Source organism: Scyliorhinus canicula, chromosome 1 (genome assembly GCF_902713615.1).
Source record: "Scyliorhinus canicula chromosome 1, sScyCan1.1, whole genome shotgun sequence".
Lineage (NCBI taxonomy): Eukaryota > Metazoa > Chordata > Chondrichthyes > Carcharhiniformes > Scyliorhinidae > Scyliorhinus > Scyliorhinus canicula.
This window is the reverse complement of record NC_052146.1, coordinates 277,121,084-277,137,985: the sequence shown is the minus strand read 5'-3', so window position 1 is coordinate 277,137,985 and position 16,902 is coordinate 277,121,084. Positions and strand designations below refer to the sequence as shown.

The following is a 16,902-nucleotide window of genomic DNA, read 5'->3' as shown; positions in this document are numbered from 1 at the left end:
CTGACTTTCCTGATCTGACTGACTCAGAAGGGAATGATCCTCCAGCTATTTAGCTAGATGGTGTTGTATTAATTACCAGCAGATACAGATAACTATAAAATACCTCGATTTGGATTTTTTTTAAAATTTAACTTTCAGGATTGGGCATCTCTGGCAAGGTCAGTATTTATTACCTAGTTGCCCTGAGAAGGGGCAGCATGGCGGCGCAGTAGTTAGCACTGCTGCCTCAGTGCTGAGAATTCAGGTTTGATCCTGGCCCCAGGTTACCCCAGTGTGGAGGTGAGACCCACACACATTCTCCCCCATATGTGGGTCTCACTCCCACAACCCAAAGAGGTAGGTGAATTGGCCATTTCAGAGGGCAGCTGAGAATCAACCACATTGCTGTGGGGCTTTAGCATTCATGTCAAGAGGGCTAGAATACAAGAACAGGGCTGTACTTCTCAGGCTGTATGCGGCTCTGGTCAGACCCCATTGGGAGTATTGTAAGCAGTTTTGCACCCCGTATCCAAGGAAGGACGTGCTGGCCTTGGAAAGGGTCCAGAGGAGGTTCACAAGAATGACCCCTGGAATGAAGAACTTGTCGTATGAGGAATGTTTGAGGACTCTGGGTCTGTACTCATTGGAGTTTAGAAGGATGAGGGGATCTTATTGAAACTTACAAGATACTGTGAGGAGAGGATGTTTCCACTTGTTGGGAAAACTAGAATCAGAGGACATGATCTCAGATAAAAGAGATGATCCTTTAAAACAGAGATGAGGAGAAATTTCTTCAGCCAGTGGGTGGTGAATCTGTGGAACTCTGTCGCAGAAGGCTGCGGAGACCAATACACTGAGTGTCTTTAAGACAGAGATGGATAGGTTCTTGATTAATAAGGGGATCAGGGGTTATGGGGAGAAGGCAGGAGAATGGGAATGAAAAAATATCAGCCATGATTGAATGGCGGAGCAGTCTCGATGGGCCGAGTGGCCTAATTCTGCTCCTATGTTTTATGGAATTCCAGACTGGGCAAGGACTGATTTTCTTCCATAAGAAGATAAAGTGAACCAGATTTTTTTTTAAAAACACAATAAAATGGTAGTTTTGTGGTCACTATTACTGACTGATACCAGCGTTAAATTCCCCAGCCACCATGGTGAAATTTAAACTCCTAACTCAAGGTCATTAGTCTAGGTCTACGGATTATTAGTCAAGTAACACAACCACAACCTAGTCACCACATTCCAGCGCCTGTTCAGGCACACCGAAGGAGAATTCAGAATGTCCAAATTACCTAACAGCACACCTTTTGGGAGGAAACCAGAGCACCCGGAGGAAACTCACACAGACACAGGGAGAACGTGCAGACTCCACGCAGACAGTGACCCAAGCCGGGAATCGAACCTGGGACCCTGGCACTGTGAAGCAACAGCGCTAACCACTGTGCTGCTGTGCGACTAGGGGCTTTTCACGGTAACTTCATTGCAGTGTTACCTTAAACCTATTTGTGACAATAAAGATTGTTATTATTACTTTACCAATAAAAAGGCACATTGCAGTTTTACAATCTTTTTCTCATAAATCGCTCAGGCTTACAACTGCAGAGAAAAGGTAGCTTTGGCACGTTTTTGGAAGTATTTCAACAGAGCAACTTCAATTTGGAACTTACCATTAAACTGTCATACAGCAAAAAAATATATACATACATCTATCAGTTATTATAACACATGGACTCATTAAAGCATCGAGTAGTCAAGGAACATCTCAAAGCGCTTTACAAATAGATAAAAGGAAAATCAGATGCTAAATAGGAATAAAAGAAACATAGAAAATAGGAAAAGGCGGCCACTCGGCCCTTCGAGCCTGCTCCACCATTCAATATGACCATGGCTGATCCTTGATCTCAACATCATATTCCCGTGATGTTCAGAAACTCAGAAATATTTTGAAAAGAGGGAAGGTGGTGGAGGGAAAAGAAATGGATAGGATTAGGAATCAGAATGGGTGAGATAACTGAAGAATTGCACATTACATTGTTCTTCTGTTACTTCCCCTGACATTCACCAATTCTGTACAGACCAAGAATATGGAAGGATTATACGTGAATTTCCAGTCAGTCTGCTGTTCAGATTCTCTCGGTGCTACTTCATAACCAATCACAAACAGTAGTTATACAAGGGACAGAATCATAGAATTTCTATAGTGCAGGAAGCTATTTGGCCTATCAGGTCTGCACCAACCCTTCCGCACCCCAGTCCCCTGCCCTATTCCCGTAACCCCATTGAACCTGCACATCTTTGGACACAAAGGGGCAATTTAGCATGGTGAATCCACCTGACCTGCACCTCTTTGGACTGTGGGAGGAAATTGGAGAATCCAGAGGAAACTCACAGACATATGGAGGAAGTACAAACTCCACACAGTCACCCAAGGCTGGAACTGAACCTAGGTCCCTGGTGCTAACCACTGTGCCGATGTATTCTCTCCCCTGAAAATTTTAGTATTTTATTTCAAGTGGCTGCTTTCTCTTTAGTTATTCATTCTGTATTTTACCGTATTCAGTAAAACAAACAATTTGTATGTATAAATTTTATTATGGGACTAATGTCAGGAATTGCTAGCCAAAGTCTGGTTGATGTTTGCACAGAAAATAGTCTTGGAAGTGCTTCTGAATTTCAAGAGGTCCTGACCATATCGTATTTCAGGATACTTGATGTTAACATTGGACACCAGGAATGGAGAAATATTTTGGAAAGACGAGTACAGATATTCCACCTTGAGAAACAAAAAAAAAGTTCGTTTTTTGAAGACATGTAAACATGAAAGCATTGATGCTGCATTTGAAACCGGCAAAAAAGAGTGGAACACAAGTGGTCGTGAAAGAGTACTTCGTCCAGAGTGCTAAAGTCAAGAATTTGATGGGGAACTCGGTGCACAAGAGGAAAGTTGTATGCTTTTTGATTATATATTTTTTTTAAACCTCAAGTAACTGGCCGGCACAGCGGCGCAGTGGTTAGCACTGCTGCCTATGGCGCCAAGGACCCGGGTTCAATCTCGGCCCCGGGTCACTGTTCATGTGGAGTTTGCATATTCTCCTCGTGTCTACGTGGGTCTCACCCCCACAACCCAAAGATGTGCAGGGTAGGTGAATTGACCACGATAAATTGTCCTTTAATTGGAAACTTTAAATTTAAGGTTTTAAAAAAACATCCAGCAACTGTTTTTGTTTAAGCTAAGAAACTCCAATTTGCTATTGCATTATTTAAATTCAGAAAGTAAATTAGATAAACCAACTAAATTAAATTAATTTAATTAAAAATAATGAAACAATCAAATAGGAGTTCGATAGACATGACAGGTGGTGTATGTCATAAATGCGACATGTGGGGGTCTGTGGTGAACATTGCAATCCCAAAAATCCCTGTGGTAAGTACCTGCAACTTGAGCAACTTTGGCTCAGAGTTGTTGAGCAAGACTCTGATCTGCAGAAGTTGCAAAAGGGGAACCAGGCAGTCACACTCCTCAAGTAGAAGAGTTGGTCAATGGTCAAATGTTAGTCAGTCACATATGGAAATCCAGAACAATGTGATCAAAATCAATCCCGTTTATATGATACAATAAAAGCCATTTGACTTTGACCAACAGGTACAAAATACTTGCTACCTGCGTGGATGAGATCTAGGATTGCAGGGCGGATGGGCAAACTGATCACAGCACCAGTGTAGGAGGGCATTCAAGTGGGGAGAGTGAAAAGGAATGTGGCAGTGATAGGGGTGAATTTAGTTTGGGGGACAGATACCATTTCTTTGCAGCCACTACCAGGAGCTCCAATGGTTATAATGTGTGCCTGCTGCCCAATACTTTGCAAAGTAGGAAATGCAGTAGCTAATTTGTACACAGCAAGGGCCCACGAACTGCAATGTGATCCTGATCATTTTTTAAAAATTATCTTGACTGAAGGATAAATATTAGCTTGGACACCAGGGACAACTCCCCAGCTCTCCTAAATAGTAATGAGGCATGTTTATGCCCAGAGAGCAGATGGGGGCTCAGTTTAATGTCTCGTCTGAAAGACAGTACCTCTGACCAAACAGCGCTCCTTCAGTACAGCACTGGCAAATCTTGTGCTCAAATCCAAAACATTTTGACAGAGGTGAGAGTTCTACCAATTCAGCCAGCAATGACACAATAATATAAAAGTCTAATTATAATAGTTATTCAAAAATGAACAAAAGACTACTCTACACAGATACTCCTCTGACACCGTGACGGTTTCTTATATTTACATTATTGATGCTGTCTGCACTGGAGTGCTCAAGTTGAAGTTTGGTGACTGAGAAAGTTCAGTGAAGAGGAAACGATGTGGTCCTTGCATTTTCTACCTTTCCTCAGAAAGGTGAGCGGCAGCCTTGATAAGTAAAACCTGGAAGCTGTGGAGGCCGAGTCCTTGAATATTTTGAAAGGCGAGATAGATAGGCTTTTACACCTTCTGGGAGTGGAGACGGCAGGACCTGTGAGGAGGGACACCCTGTACTGTGGCAGCGGGTTGAGTTTGAAAAACAAATTCATGATTGATGTCACAGGAAAATGGTACGTCTATTATTTGGTGAGAGCTGCAGTTAGGGATTGTGTTTTAGCTTTTAGAAAAAAATGTATTTACAAAGAAGTAGCTCCTTAAATTTCAGTAAGGAAAACTAGCAATAGGGAAGTAAAGTTGAATCAAGTCAAGGTGAAATATGTACATAAGAACTAAGAGCATGTGTCGGCCATCTGGCCCCTCGTGCCTGCTCCGCCATTCAATTAGATCTTGGGCTGATCTTTTAGTGTACTCAGCTCCACTTACCCACCCACTCACCATAACCTCTTGTTCCTTTACTGTTCCAAAGTACATCTACCTTTGCCTAAAAAACATAACGAGGAGCCTCAACTGCTTCACTGTGCAGTGAATGCCACAGATTCATAGAACATTACAGCGCAGTACAGGTCCTTCTGCCCTTGATGTTGCGCCGATCTGTGAAACCAATCTAAAGCCCATCTACACTATTCCATTATCAACCATATGTTTAAAGGACCTTAATGTTGGCGAGTCCACTACTGTTGCAGGCAGGGCATTCCATGCCCTTACTCTGAGTAACCATTTGGGAAGAAGTTCCTCCTCAACTCAGTCTAAATATGCTCCCCCTTATTTTGAAGCTATGCCCCCTAATTCTAGCTTCACCTACTAGTGGAAACAACCTCCCTGCTTCTACCTTAACTGTTCCCTTCATGATTTTATGTTTCTATAAGATCCCCCTCACTCTTCTAAATTCCAATGAGTATAGTCCCAGTCTACTCAATATCTCCTCATAAGCCAATCCACTCAACTCTGGAATCAACCTCCTGAATCTCTTCTGCATCCTCTCCAGTGCCAGTACTTCCTTTCTCAAGAAAGGAGACCAAAATTGTACACAGTACTCCAGGTGTGGCCTCACCAGCACCCTATACAGTTGCAACATAACATCCCTGTATTTAAACTCCATCCCTCTAGCAATGAAGGACCAAACTATATTTGCCTTTTCAATTATTTGCTACATCTGCCAACCAACTTCTTGCGATTTATGCACAAGGACACCCAGGTCCCTCTGCACAGCAGCATGCTACAATTTTTTACAATTTAAATAATAGTCCATTTAGCCGTTATTCCTGCCAAAATGGATGACCTCACATTTACCAACATTGTACTCCATTTGCCAGACACTTTCCTACTCACTTAAACAACCTATATCCCTCTGCACACTTTACCACTCATCTTGTGTCATCTGCGACCTTTGACACATTCACTTTCACACTTGGTCCCCAACTCCAAATCATCTATGTAAATTATAAACATTTGCATGTAAATGTAAGGTAATCAAGTAAACAAAATAAGATAAAGTTGGAGAGTCGAGAGTGGAGCCGGGAGAATAAAGGAGCAAGACGGAGATCAGAATTGGGAGGATAGAAGAGCGTCATAAAAAGTGAGACTGAGGGGGGAGCTGGTTGGTTAAAGGACAGCAAGAAAGAGCGAGACAGAGACCCACGTGCTAGTTTGGATCTCTTAAATTGACGCCAGGATTCAAAAGTGATGAAGAGCAAGTGGAAGCATTTGATCACGCAAGTACAATTGAGTATGTATTTACGACTCAGCATTTATAATTTTTAGGTCTCATTTTGCGCTTCTTCATTTGTGACGGCTATATTCTGTAACAGCGAGGAGGGGCCCTAGGATAATTGATATTATTTGATGAGAGTCGGCTCTGGGTCACTGTCCACGTGGAGTTTGCACATTCTCCCCGACAACCCAAAGATGTGCAGGTTAGGTGGATTGGCCATGCTAAATTGCCCCTTAATTGGAAAAAAATGAATTGGGTACTCCAAATTTTAAAAATATATATTTGATCAGAAATCCCTACAGTGCAGAAGGAGGCTATTTGGCCCATCAATGCTGCACTGACCCTCGGAAAGAGCACCTTACCTAGGGCCCACCTTATCCCCATAATCCAGTAACCCCACCTAACCTTTTAGACACCAAGGGACAATTTATCATGGCCAGTACACCTAACATCTTTGGGGGTGAAACCGGAGCACCTGGAAGAAACCCATGCAGACACGAGAGGAACATAGAAACTCCACAGTCACCAAGGCCAGAATTGAACCCGGCTCCCTGATGCTGTGAGGCAGCAGTGCTAACCATTGTGCCACCATGCCGCCCTACCAGGCTGATATTAAGTATCGTCCAAAAGGTTAAACGTAATTTAACAGGGTACATCATGGCAGGAGAACTCAAAGAGCACACCATGGATATGTGGGAAGCCGGGAACATTTCAAGTGCTCGGGGCCAGCATGCATGCAGGAAGCGTCTCTAGCTGCAGCTCCTGGAAGTCGGAGCTTCAGAGCTGGAGCAGCGGCTGGGGACACTGGAGCATCTGCACAGCAGAGAGTTTTATGCATTGCACATATAGAGAAGTGGTCATACTGCAGGCGGGAGTCCACAGGCAGGAAGTGTATAGAGCAAGAATAGAGCAAGAGGACTAGGCAGGGAACGCCGGAATCTCCTGTGCCTATTTCCCTGCAAAACAGCTATGTCGCTTTGGATACCATTGAGGGGAATGGCTTCGAAGGGGAAAACAGCAACAGACAAATTTGTTACACCATGGCTGGCTCTGCTGCACAGAGTAAGAATAAAAAAAGGTGTGGGAATACAATAGTTATAAGGGATTCAATTGTAAGGAGAATAGATAAGCGTTTCTGTATCTGCAAATAAGACTCCTGGATGGTTATGTTGCCTTCCTGGTGTTGGGTTCAAGGATGTCAGGGCAGCTACACGATATTCTGAAGGGGGAGGGTGAACAGCCAATGGTCAAAGTACACATTGGTACATCAACATTGGTTTTTAAAAAAAGGTAGGAGATCTGAAAAGCCAAATATAGGGCGTTAGGAAGTAAGTGGATAAGTAGAATTTCAACGGTAGTGATCTCAGGATTACTACTCGTGCCATTTGCCATGTGGGAGTCAGAGCAGAAATTAATAGGATACGAGATGAATACTGAAAAGAGATGGGGGGGGGGTCAGATTCCTGGGACTTCGGGAGAGTGTTTGCTAGAGTGGTTGAGGAGGGTTTAAAATAAAATGGCAGGGGGATGGGAACCTATACAAGGAGTCAGAGGAGGGGGAATCAAGGACAAGAACAAAAGACGGTAAGGGGAATAAGAAAAGCAATAGGCAAAGAAATCAAGGGCCAGAATCAAATAGAGCCGTGAAAAATAGTGGAAACGGGACATTTAAAAAAAAACCTTGACATAGGGTGTTGGGATTTTGGAAGAGGTGGGTGTGGGGGCTTTGGAGCTGGGCCAATGGTGGTCACGAAAATGTTTACACATGCATTCTGCTCAGCAGTTAAAAAGGTACCTCTTCCTCATTGTAAAAATGTGGATTGTTTCATTCAAATCAATAGCCCAAATTCTGCACTCTCAATAGTGGAAAATGTCAAGATGTTATCAAGGTCTATAAATGGAACTGCTAAGTCCAGGTAGCCCACTTGCATACGAATCTGCAAGTTGTGGAACTCCAGAAACAGCACTGCGGGAGCTCATGAGGATGGTCCTGCTGAGGCCTGTCAGTGTGAAAACCTGGTGATTGCCCGGATTTATTTCAGGTTGGCGGCACGGTGGCACAATGGTTAGCACTGCTGCCTCACGGCACCTAGGGCGAGAGGACCATAAGACACAGGAGCAGAATTAGGCCACTCGGCCCATCGAGTCTGATCCGCCATTCAATCATGGCTGATATTTTTCTCATCCCCATTCTCCTGCCTTCTCCCCATAACCCCTGATCCCCTTATTTATCAAAAACCCATCTATCACTGTTTTAAAGACATTGTGATTTGGGCTCCACAGCATTCTGCGGCAAAGAGTTCCACAGATTCTCCACCCTGTGGCTGAAGATATTCCTCCTCATCTCGGTTTTAAAGTATAGTCTCTTTAGTCTGAGATTGTGTCCTCTGCTTCTAGTTTTTCCTACAAATGAAAATATTCTCTCCACGTCCACTCGATCCAGGCCACGCAGTATCCTGTAAGTTTCAATAAGATACCCCCGCATCCTTCTAAACTCCAATGAGTACAGACCCAGAGTCCTTAACCATTCCTCATAGGACAAGCTCTTCATTCCAGAGATCATTCTTGTGAACTTCCTCTGGACCCTTTCCAAGGCCAGTACATTCTTCCTTAGAGATGGGGCCCAAAACTGCTCACAATACTCCAATTCTGACCAGAGCCGTATATAGCCTCAGAAATACATCCCTGGTCTTGTATTCTAGCCCTCTCAACATTGCATTTGCCTTCTTAACTGCCGACTGAACCTGCACATTAACCTTAAGAGAATCGTGAACAAGGACTCCCAAGTCCCTTTGTGCTTCTGATTTCCAAAGCATCTTCCCATTTAAAAAATAGTCTATGCCTCCATTTTTCCTTCCAAAGTGCATAACCTCACACTTTTCCACATTGTATTCCATCTGCCACTTCTTTGCCCACTCTCGTAGCCTGTCCTAGTCCTTCTGCAGCCCGCACCGAACCCTGGAGGTACTAGTCACCGGCTGCCACCCTGAAAAAGACCCCTTTATCCCCACTCTCTGCATTCTGCCAGTCAGCCAATCCTGTGTCCATGCCAGGATCTTACCCTGAACGCCATGGGCTCTTGACTTATTTAACAGTCTCCTATGCACCTTGTCAAAGGCCTTCTGGAAATCTAAATAAATAATGTCCACATATTCTCCTTTGTCTAACTTCCTTGTTACTTCCTCAAAGAACTCGAACAGATTTGTCAGACATGACCTCCTCTTGACAAAGCCGTGCTGACTCAGTCCTATTTTATCATGCACTGCCAAGTACTCCGCGATCTCATCTTTAATAATGGACTCTAAAATCTTACCAATGACCGAAGTCAGGCTAACCGGCCTATAATTTGCCGTCTTCCGCCTCCCTCCCTTCTTAAACAGCAGTGTTACATTAGCCACTTTCCAGTCCTCTGGGACCCTTCCTGCCTCCAGTGATTCCTGAAAGATCACCAATGCCTCCACAATCTCCTCAGCTATCTCTTTTAGAACTATGGGGTGTAGTCCATCCATTCCAGGTGATTTATCCACCTTCAGACCTTTCAGTTTCCCCAGAACCTTCTCCTAGTAATGGTCACTGCACTCACCTCTGGCCCTGGTTCTCCTGGAGCTCTGGCATCCCACTGACACCCGGGTTCGACCCCGGCCCACTGTCCGTGTGGAGTTTGCATATTCTGCCCGTTTGTGTGGGTTTCGCCCCCACAACCCAAAGATGTGCAGAATAGGTGGATTGGCCACGCTAAATTGCCCCTTAATTGGAAAAAATGAATTGGGTACTCTAAATTTTTTATTTTTTTTTTAAGTAGACATGACTGCTGATGTTGGAGAAGAGTGCTGAGCTGTCACGGATGGGAGGGGTATGTCAGAACAGCTGGAGTTTCAAGTACGTTAAAGAAAACATTTGGAAGGATGGAGCTGGAGGAGGCAGACCGTATCGGGTTTCTAGTCAAGCTCTGAAATCAAAGGGAGCATGGCCTCACTCGAAACACACTTCACTCCTAGGCCTCACCACAGATGATTCCTGCTGTAGCCTGCAAATAGGGCAAGATGATTATTTTTAAATAATCGCAGTCACTGGGGTGCTCCTCCACTTCATCATTTACTGTCATCAATTTGGCAGTGCATCATATGGCAAGTCTTCCATCTTCAGACAATCAAGCTATGACAGTATATGAATGGGTCAGAATTTTGGGGACGCAGTTATCATGTTGGCTCTTTAAAAGGATAATTCAATTGCTATAGTCTGTCTTCTTTAATTTCTGTTTCATCTCATTTATGTAATTAGTGCAATTATTTTTCCTTGAGCTTTAAACACAACACTTTCATGGTAGGCCTTATCTTTAGGTGCCTGGCTGCTACATTGTTTATCTGTGTCCAATAAAGCATGTGTTTTGCTGGCTAAGTTACGGAGGAAACAGATATTTAAAGCCACATTGATTGGGCGTTGAGGAACTGGTCCTAGTCAACCGCATTGCTACGTCAGCTGTAAGCTTTCAGCACACATTTAAAGTAACAATTCGCACAAAGAATAAAAGGGAACTTGTTCGACCGTGACATTCATAATTAACTATTCTGTCACCGAGTTAAAAAGCAGTTCCAGAATTCAGTTTGTGGTTCAAAAATGGAATATGGAGGCATGATTTTTGTTGTTCTCAATAATAGTGGGAGCACTTTATTAAAGAAAAAAGATTTGTAATTAGGAATGCAAACAGATGAAGCACAGTCCCAACCTGGATCCCCAAAATAATAATTACTCAATTATCAGAGGCCATTTAAAAAAAAAAAAAATTGTATCAAATCCTGAACAGAATCGTGATTAGCCAAAGGGGTGAGGAGCAGCAGCAAGTACAATCAGAAAATTGTTTCAGAACAATTAAAATTCACTTTAAAAAATGTATGGTTGGGCAGCACGGTGGCGCAGTGGTTAGCATTGCTGCCTACGGCGCTGAGGACCCAGGTTCAATCCTGGGTCACTATGTGGAGTTTGCGTATTCTCCCATGTCTGCGTGTGTTTCACCCCACAACACAAAGATATGCAGGTTAGGTGGATTGGCCACACTAAATTGCCCCTTAATTGGAAAAATATAATTGGGTACTCTAATTTTTTTTTAAAAATATGCTTGAAGGTTCAGTTTGCAAAATGGGGTAATTTCACAAATTGTTCAACCCCACCAAAATTATTCAATCTGAATTCATAATTGCATCAAATATAGAATTGAATCAGCTGTAGACCAAGTTGCTTAGAGCATTTCACACTTCAAAACTTTTAAATTATAGAGCACTTGTAAAATTTGTATATTCTCAATACACACAAGTACAGCTATAACTGCTTTCTGAAGCTTAACATATCGATCAAAGATTTTCAACAATCCATTTCTGGGTTACTCACCTGATGCCTCCTATCATGTACAGGTACATCCAACGTATTGTATTCTGCAAACCCTATATAGAAATGAAATATTAAAAGAGTACGTTTTAAGCTTTAAAATACACATTGAAAACAGAAGGTGCACTCTAAATTTCCATCTGCGTTCGTGGCTGTCCAAGGGATAAACATGAAAACTCATCATAGCTAGCAACAGGTCTATGCACTGGAGGCTGGCATGGGAATTGAACCCGCGCTGCTGGCATTCTAGAAAAATAAACATCAGCAAAATCTAGTTAGCCCTCAATATGCTTTGTTGAGCTTCACAACAGTAAACAAGGTTTCATTTTATATGTAGTACGTCAGGTACCACTAGCATTGGGCACTTGTGTGACAATGTACATATGGTTGCAATTTGTCTTTAAAAAAACACTAATCAAGTACTTGGAAAGTCACACCAAACTGGTGCTATTAAAGACAATATAGAATACAAATATTTTTTTAAAGGATACCCAATATATATTTTTTCAAATTAAGGGGCAATTTAGCGAGGCCAATCCACCTAGCCTGCACATCTTTGGGTTATGGGGGTGAGATCCACGCAAACATGGGGAGAATGTGCAAACTCCACAAGGACAGTGACCCACGGCCGGGATCGAAGCCGGGTCCTCGGTGCTGTGAGGCAACAGTGCTAACCACTGCACCACCATGCCACCTGATATTCTCCAAATATTAGGTGCCTCATTTCTTATTTGCAGGCAACATTTATCTATAATTTATGCTGTGATTTTATCTTGCACAAAGTACAGGAAAGAAAATTGGTCATTCAACCCTTCCAGAAAATTGCATAAAGCTAATGAATGGGGCTTTCTAGGGCAGCACAGGAAAGGAAAACAAAATAGTGGAAAAATAACAGGTCAGCCAGCATGCTTCTGATAGCAGGCCCAACACACAACACTGCCCAGAACTTGCTTTCATATACTGTATATTTCCAGTTTTATTTCGAAGACTCTTCTAAAGTATCACTGACTTAAGGTTTTTTCCCCATTTAATAATCCTGGTCCATGAACTACTCTCAGCCACTTAACACATTCAATAAACAAACTACTAGATTCCAACCAAAAAAAGGGCTCTCTTCTTCTTAACATCTCACCGTAGACTTTCTTACAAGTGCAAACGCTTAAGTGAGGATTTCACTTTGATCAGTAAACTGATATTCAACATAATACTACTCAAAATCAGATAACCTTGCAAGTTTGGTAATCATGCGATAAACATAAAGTATGTCCAACAGGATAAGACAACATTGCAGTACTTTAGAAATGCATGGAGGGGGCTTTTGCAGATACAAGACAAAGCCAAATTCGTACTCAGCTGTCATCCCTTCAGATAATGAATATGTTGGAACATTTATTTGGAAAAGCATCTGGATTTGATAATCACAAAGCATATGGCTTCATAAATCATTGGCTAAGCCATACAGATCACGATCGTCCCAAAGTCTGATTCCTTGTCTGTAATAAATTATCTAATTTCAGTTGCAGTACAGGAAAATGCACAATTGGTTTCTGTACCTTTATTTAGGAAAACTAAAAGGTAAATCAAGTTCCTGTTCTCGATCCTGACCTAGTAAACCCTACTAAAAATACATATGCGAATGTCAGGTGAGACTAGGGTGGGGGTCACTTTGATCCCTGCTGGTATTGTATAAATATATGGACATCAGGCAAGGGCATGACAACATTCAGCTACAAAATCAATGGAGATGAGTAGCTCATAACTTAGGTGGTCACTCAAATGAGTTGCCAGAGTGCCATACCCAGAGTACTATACAGTAGTCCCCCGTTATAATGCGGGTGTTGGGGTCCAAGACAGCCACCCGCGTTGCATTCGAGCCGCGGATATCCACGATGGGGGTTTTAAATTTATTTAAAAATCTATGCATGCGCTTCCCATTGTGAGTCTACGGGGGGGGGGGGGGAAGAGGTCAGACCCCCGTAGACTCACAATGGGGAGCGCATGCATAGATTTTTTAATAAATTTAAAACCCCCATCGTGGATCTAATTAAAACAAGCTCTCTGATTGCCACAGAATGAGGCTGGGAGTTATTCCAGAGGGAAACCCACAGAAATTTACCAGGAACTCTGGTGGGTTTCACCAAACTGGAGGAAAGGATTGCCTTTCAAAAATATGTTCTGACCGCCACCGGTTTAAAGAACCTGTCTGCTGTGCAGGGTTGAGGCAGCTGTAGCTCTGCACTATCCACTTCCGGACGCTGTGTGAGCTGCTCCTCTCTCACTGAATCTCCCTCCAATCAGCCGGCAGTGTCAACTTCAGCGGCCGGCTCACTTTGATCCGGAGAGGGAAGCTGACAGTTGGGGTCCATAAGCCCACCCGCCATATATCACGAACCGCGGTATTGCGGGGCGCGGTATAACGGGGGACTACTGTATTACTCATGTGTCTCTGGCGCAGAAGAGGAGAAATAGAGGGAAACTGGATCAGAGAGGGGAAGTGATGTTTAACATTATTTTACATGTTCCAAAGAGGTTTATTTAACTGTTCTGCACGAGGTTAACTTTGGTGGGGAAAGAGATCCAAAAGTTAACATTTTATAATTCCAGGCATCAAATAAAGAAACAAAGCATACTTTTGCCACTCTATCATTTCTCTAAAATACTGAGTTCTTGTGCATCCATATTTACTCATGGATTGATAAACCATATTGTGATTTATCTACTTGGAAATGTGTTTTCTGGTTCAAAACTTCAAAGTGGTTCTTGGAATGAGGCTTCATCATCTTTAGCTTGTGCTACATGAGATGGGCTACACCCAGGGTTGCTCACCTGGGACATTTTGTCTTTGTTCATCTTTGGACAATTTTGCAGGGGAATCAGCTTGAGGGGGCAGTAATGGGCAGCCAGGCATAAAAGCAATTTTTAAAAAAACTTACGTGTCCCATTATATGTGTTTCCAGGTCAGGATAAGGTCAATATTTCCAGGTCAGGAGAAGGTCAATATTTGACCAATTCGGTCTTTAATAATCGGTTAAAGAATTTAATGTTCATAAACAGGTGATCGAGAACAATTTTCCTATGAGATCTGATGGCTTCAAAACACTAATTCATTTAACACAACCAGAGGAGAATTCACAGCCGTTTGCTTGTTGAAGCAAATTATATATGATTTATAAAGCTCCAACTACACCGGCTTTCCTAAGCAATCTGACATATTAATAGGTTTATTGAAGCAAGACTGTTAAATTACACAGAAAGTCGTACTCACTTGTATCATTAAAAGGTACTTTTTCTTGAATAATACTTGTTGACTGGTCTAATCGACTACCCAAGTCGGTGTGGATATTCTTTAGCTGCTGCTGGCTGTATTAAAAAAGATTAATTTGAAATGTTTCACAACATGTGCAATGCTGCAAAACTTTCAGCAATAACAAGCAAAACAATACAGCACAAGTCACAACTCTATCTTACCATTCTTCAGTCCGAAGTCTACATTCTTTTGCTTCTCTTTCCAACGAGTGCGATTTCACCTGTGGAAAATATTCCATATTTTCAATAGAGTTATGAATCCTTTCAAAGCCAAATTTCTTTTTAAAATTCCTGCTGTGCATGTAGATTACAGTCGTCAAACATGCGTGTTGCCTTTCTAAATGACTCCCTTTCCTTGGGTAGTATCTAATACCTACAAGTGAGCCTGGAGTCCTCTGGCCCTGTGAACCTCTGCTCTATCTCCAGCCACATGTTCCTATCCAAAGTCCTTGACCAGATTTTTCACCTCCCAAACACATGCCTTCTTTTCAGCCAATCCCAAAATTCATCTTCAATCAGGACTCCACCAGTCATGCTAATAACTTGTTGCAAATGACATCTTGTTACTGTCAATTTTTGTTCATGGTCCTCACTCCAAGCTTTGACAATACCACATAAACCTCATTAAAAGCTTAATTTAAGTTAGTGGGACTGCCCTCGCTTCTTTCCACTCTTATCTAAATCATCATAACCAAAAAAAGAGTTTCTAGGAATTATTTCTCTTCCTTCTCGTGCACTTTGGGAGAGGCAGTGGGGTTATGGTAATATCACTGGACTAATAATCCCGAGAGCCAGAGTAATGCTTTGGGGACACGGGTTAAAATTCCACCACAGCAGCTCGTGGAATTTAAATTCAATTAATAAATCTGGATTTTTTGTTTTAAAGCGAATTTTGGTAATAGTGGTAAAACCATTGTGGATTGTTTAAAAAAAAATCTGGTTCACTCGTGTCCTTTCGGGAAGGAAATCTACCATCCTCACGGTCTACATGCGACTCCAGACCCACAGCAATGTGGTTGACTTCTAAATGCCCTCTGAAATAGCCTAGCAAGCCACAGTTTAATGAAACTGCTACAAAGTGGCGGCTATGAGGGAGTGAGTCGCGCATTTGGTGGCTCTTACTCTGGTCAGACTTTAAGACCTTTTCCCCTGACTTTTTTGAACTTTTGAGCACTGGAGTGAAAAACAATAGCACTCTAGATCTGAATCCATACAGAGTTGTATGGACTTAAGGAGCAGAAGGGAGCGAAAACAGGCGAAGAAGGGGCTGAACACAGGTGGTGTGGAAGCGCAAGTTGGAGGAAAGATGGCCGATGAACAGACCACAGAACGGATGGTCCAGACAGCACTGGACAACATGCTGAAGGTCATGAAAGAGAGCTTCGCAGCACTGAAGCGGGATAATTTGGAACCGCTCCAGAAAGCAGTGGAGGGACTGGATCAGAGGCTCGACGCTCAGGATAAGAAGTTCCAGGCACTGGAGAAGACAATGGAAGAGCAGGCGGATTTCCAAACGGTAGCTGATGTGGAAATTAGAAAGTTGAAGGAGCAACAATCAAGGCTGATGGACAGGCTGGAGGACCTGGAAAACAGGTCTCGCCGGCAGAATCTGAGAATCATTGGGTTCCCGGAGGGGGCCGAGGGAGTGGATGCCACGGCATATGCAGCAGACATGCTGCAGAAGCTGGTGGGAGATGATTTCTTCCCACGTCCGTTGGAGCTGGACAGGGCACATAGAGTGCAGGCGAGGCAGCCGCGAAGGGGGGGGGGGGGGGGGGGCGGGCGATGGTGGGCAGATTCCATAGGTTCGTGGACAAGGAGCGGGTTCTACAGTGGGCTAAGAGCACGAAGAGCTGCTCATGGAACAATAGTGTCCTGCGCATCTACCAGGATCTGAGCCAGGAGGTGGCCAGAAGAAGGAGGGCAGCCTACAGACAAATTAAAGAGATCCTGTTTAAAAGGAAGGTCAAGTTCGGGCTACTTTTGCCGGCGCGGCTTTGGGTCACATACCGGGAACAGCAACATTATTTTGACGACCCGGAGGAAGCGATGGACTTCGCGAAGGGGAATGGACTGGTGCCGAACTGATGACCCATGAACTCA

General features: G+C 43.2%; 1 protein-coding gene across 6 annotated transcripts in view; it reads right to left on the bottom strand.

The window, feature by feature from the left end:
* The window catches only part of ppp1r21 (protein phosphatase 1, regulatory subunit 21), a 118,043-nt gene that overhangs the window by 56,548 nt on the left and 44,593 nt on the right, over positions 1-16,902 (bottom strand). For all 6 annotated transcript variants that reach the window (XM_038813781.1, XM_038813795.1, XM_038813786.1 and 3 more), the window contains 3 exons: positions 14,962-15,020; positions 14,759-14,853; positions 11,497-11,549 (listed from right to left, as the gene is read on the bottom strand). In XM_038813781.1, the coding sequence (XP_038669709.1) occupies positions 11,497-11,549; positions 14,759-14,853; positions 14,962-15,020 (207 nt within the window). The remainder of the gene's footprint in view (positions 1-11,496; positions 11,550-14,758; positions 14,854-14,961; positions 15,021-16,902) is intronic.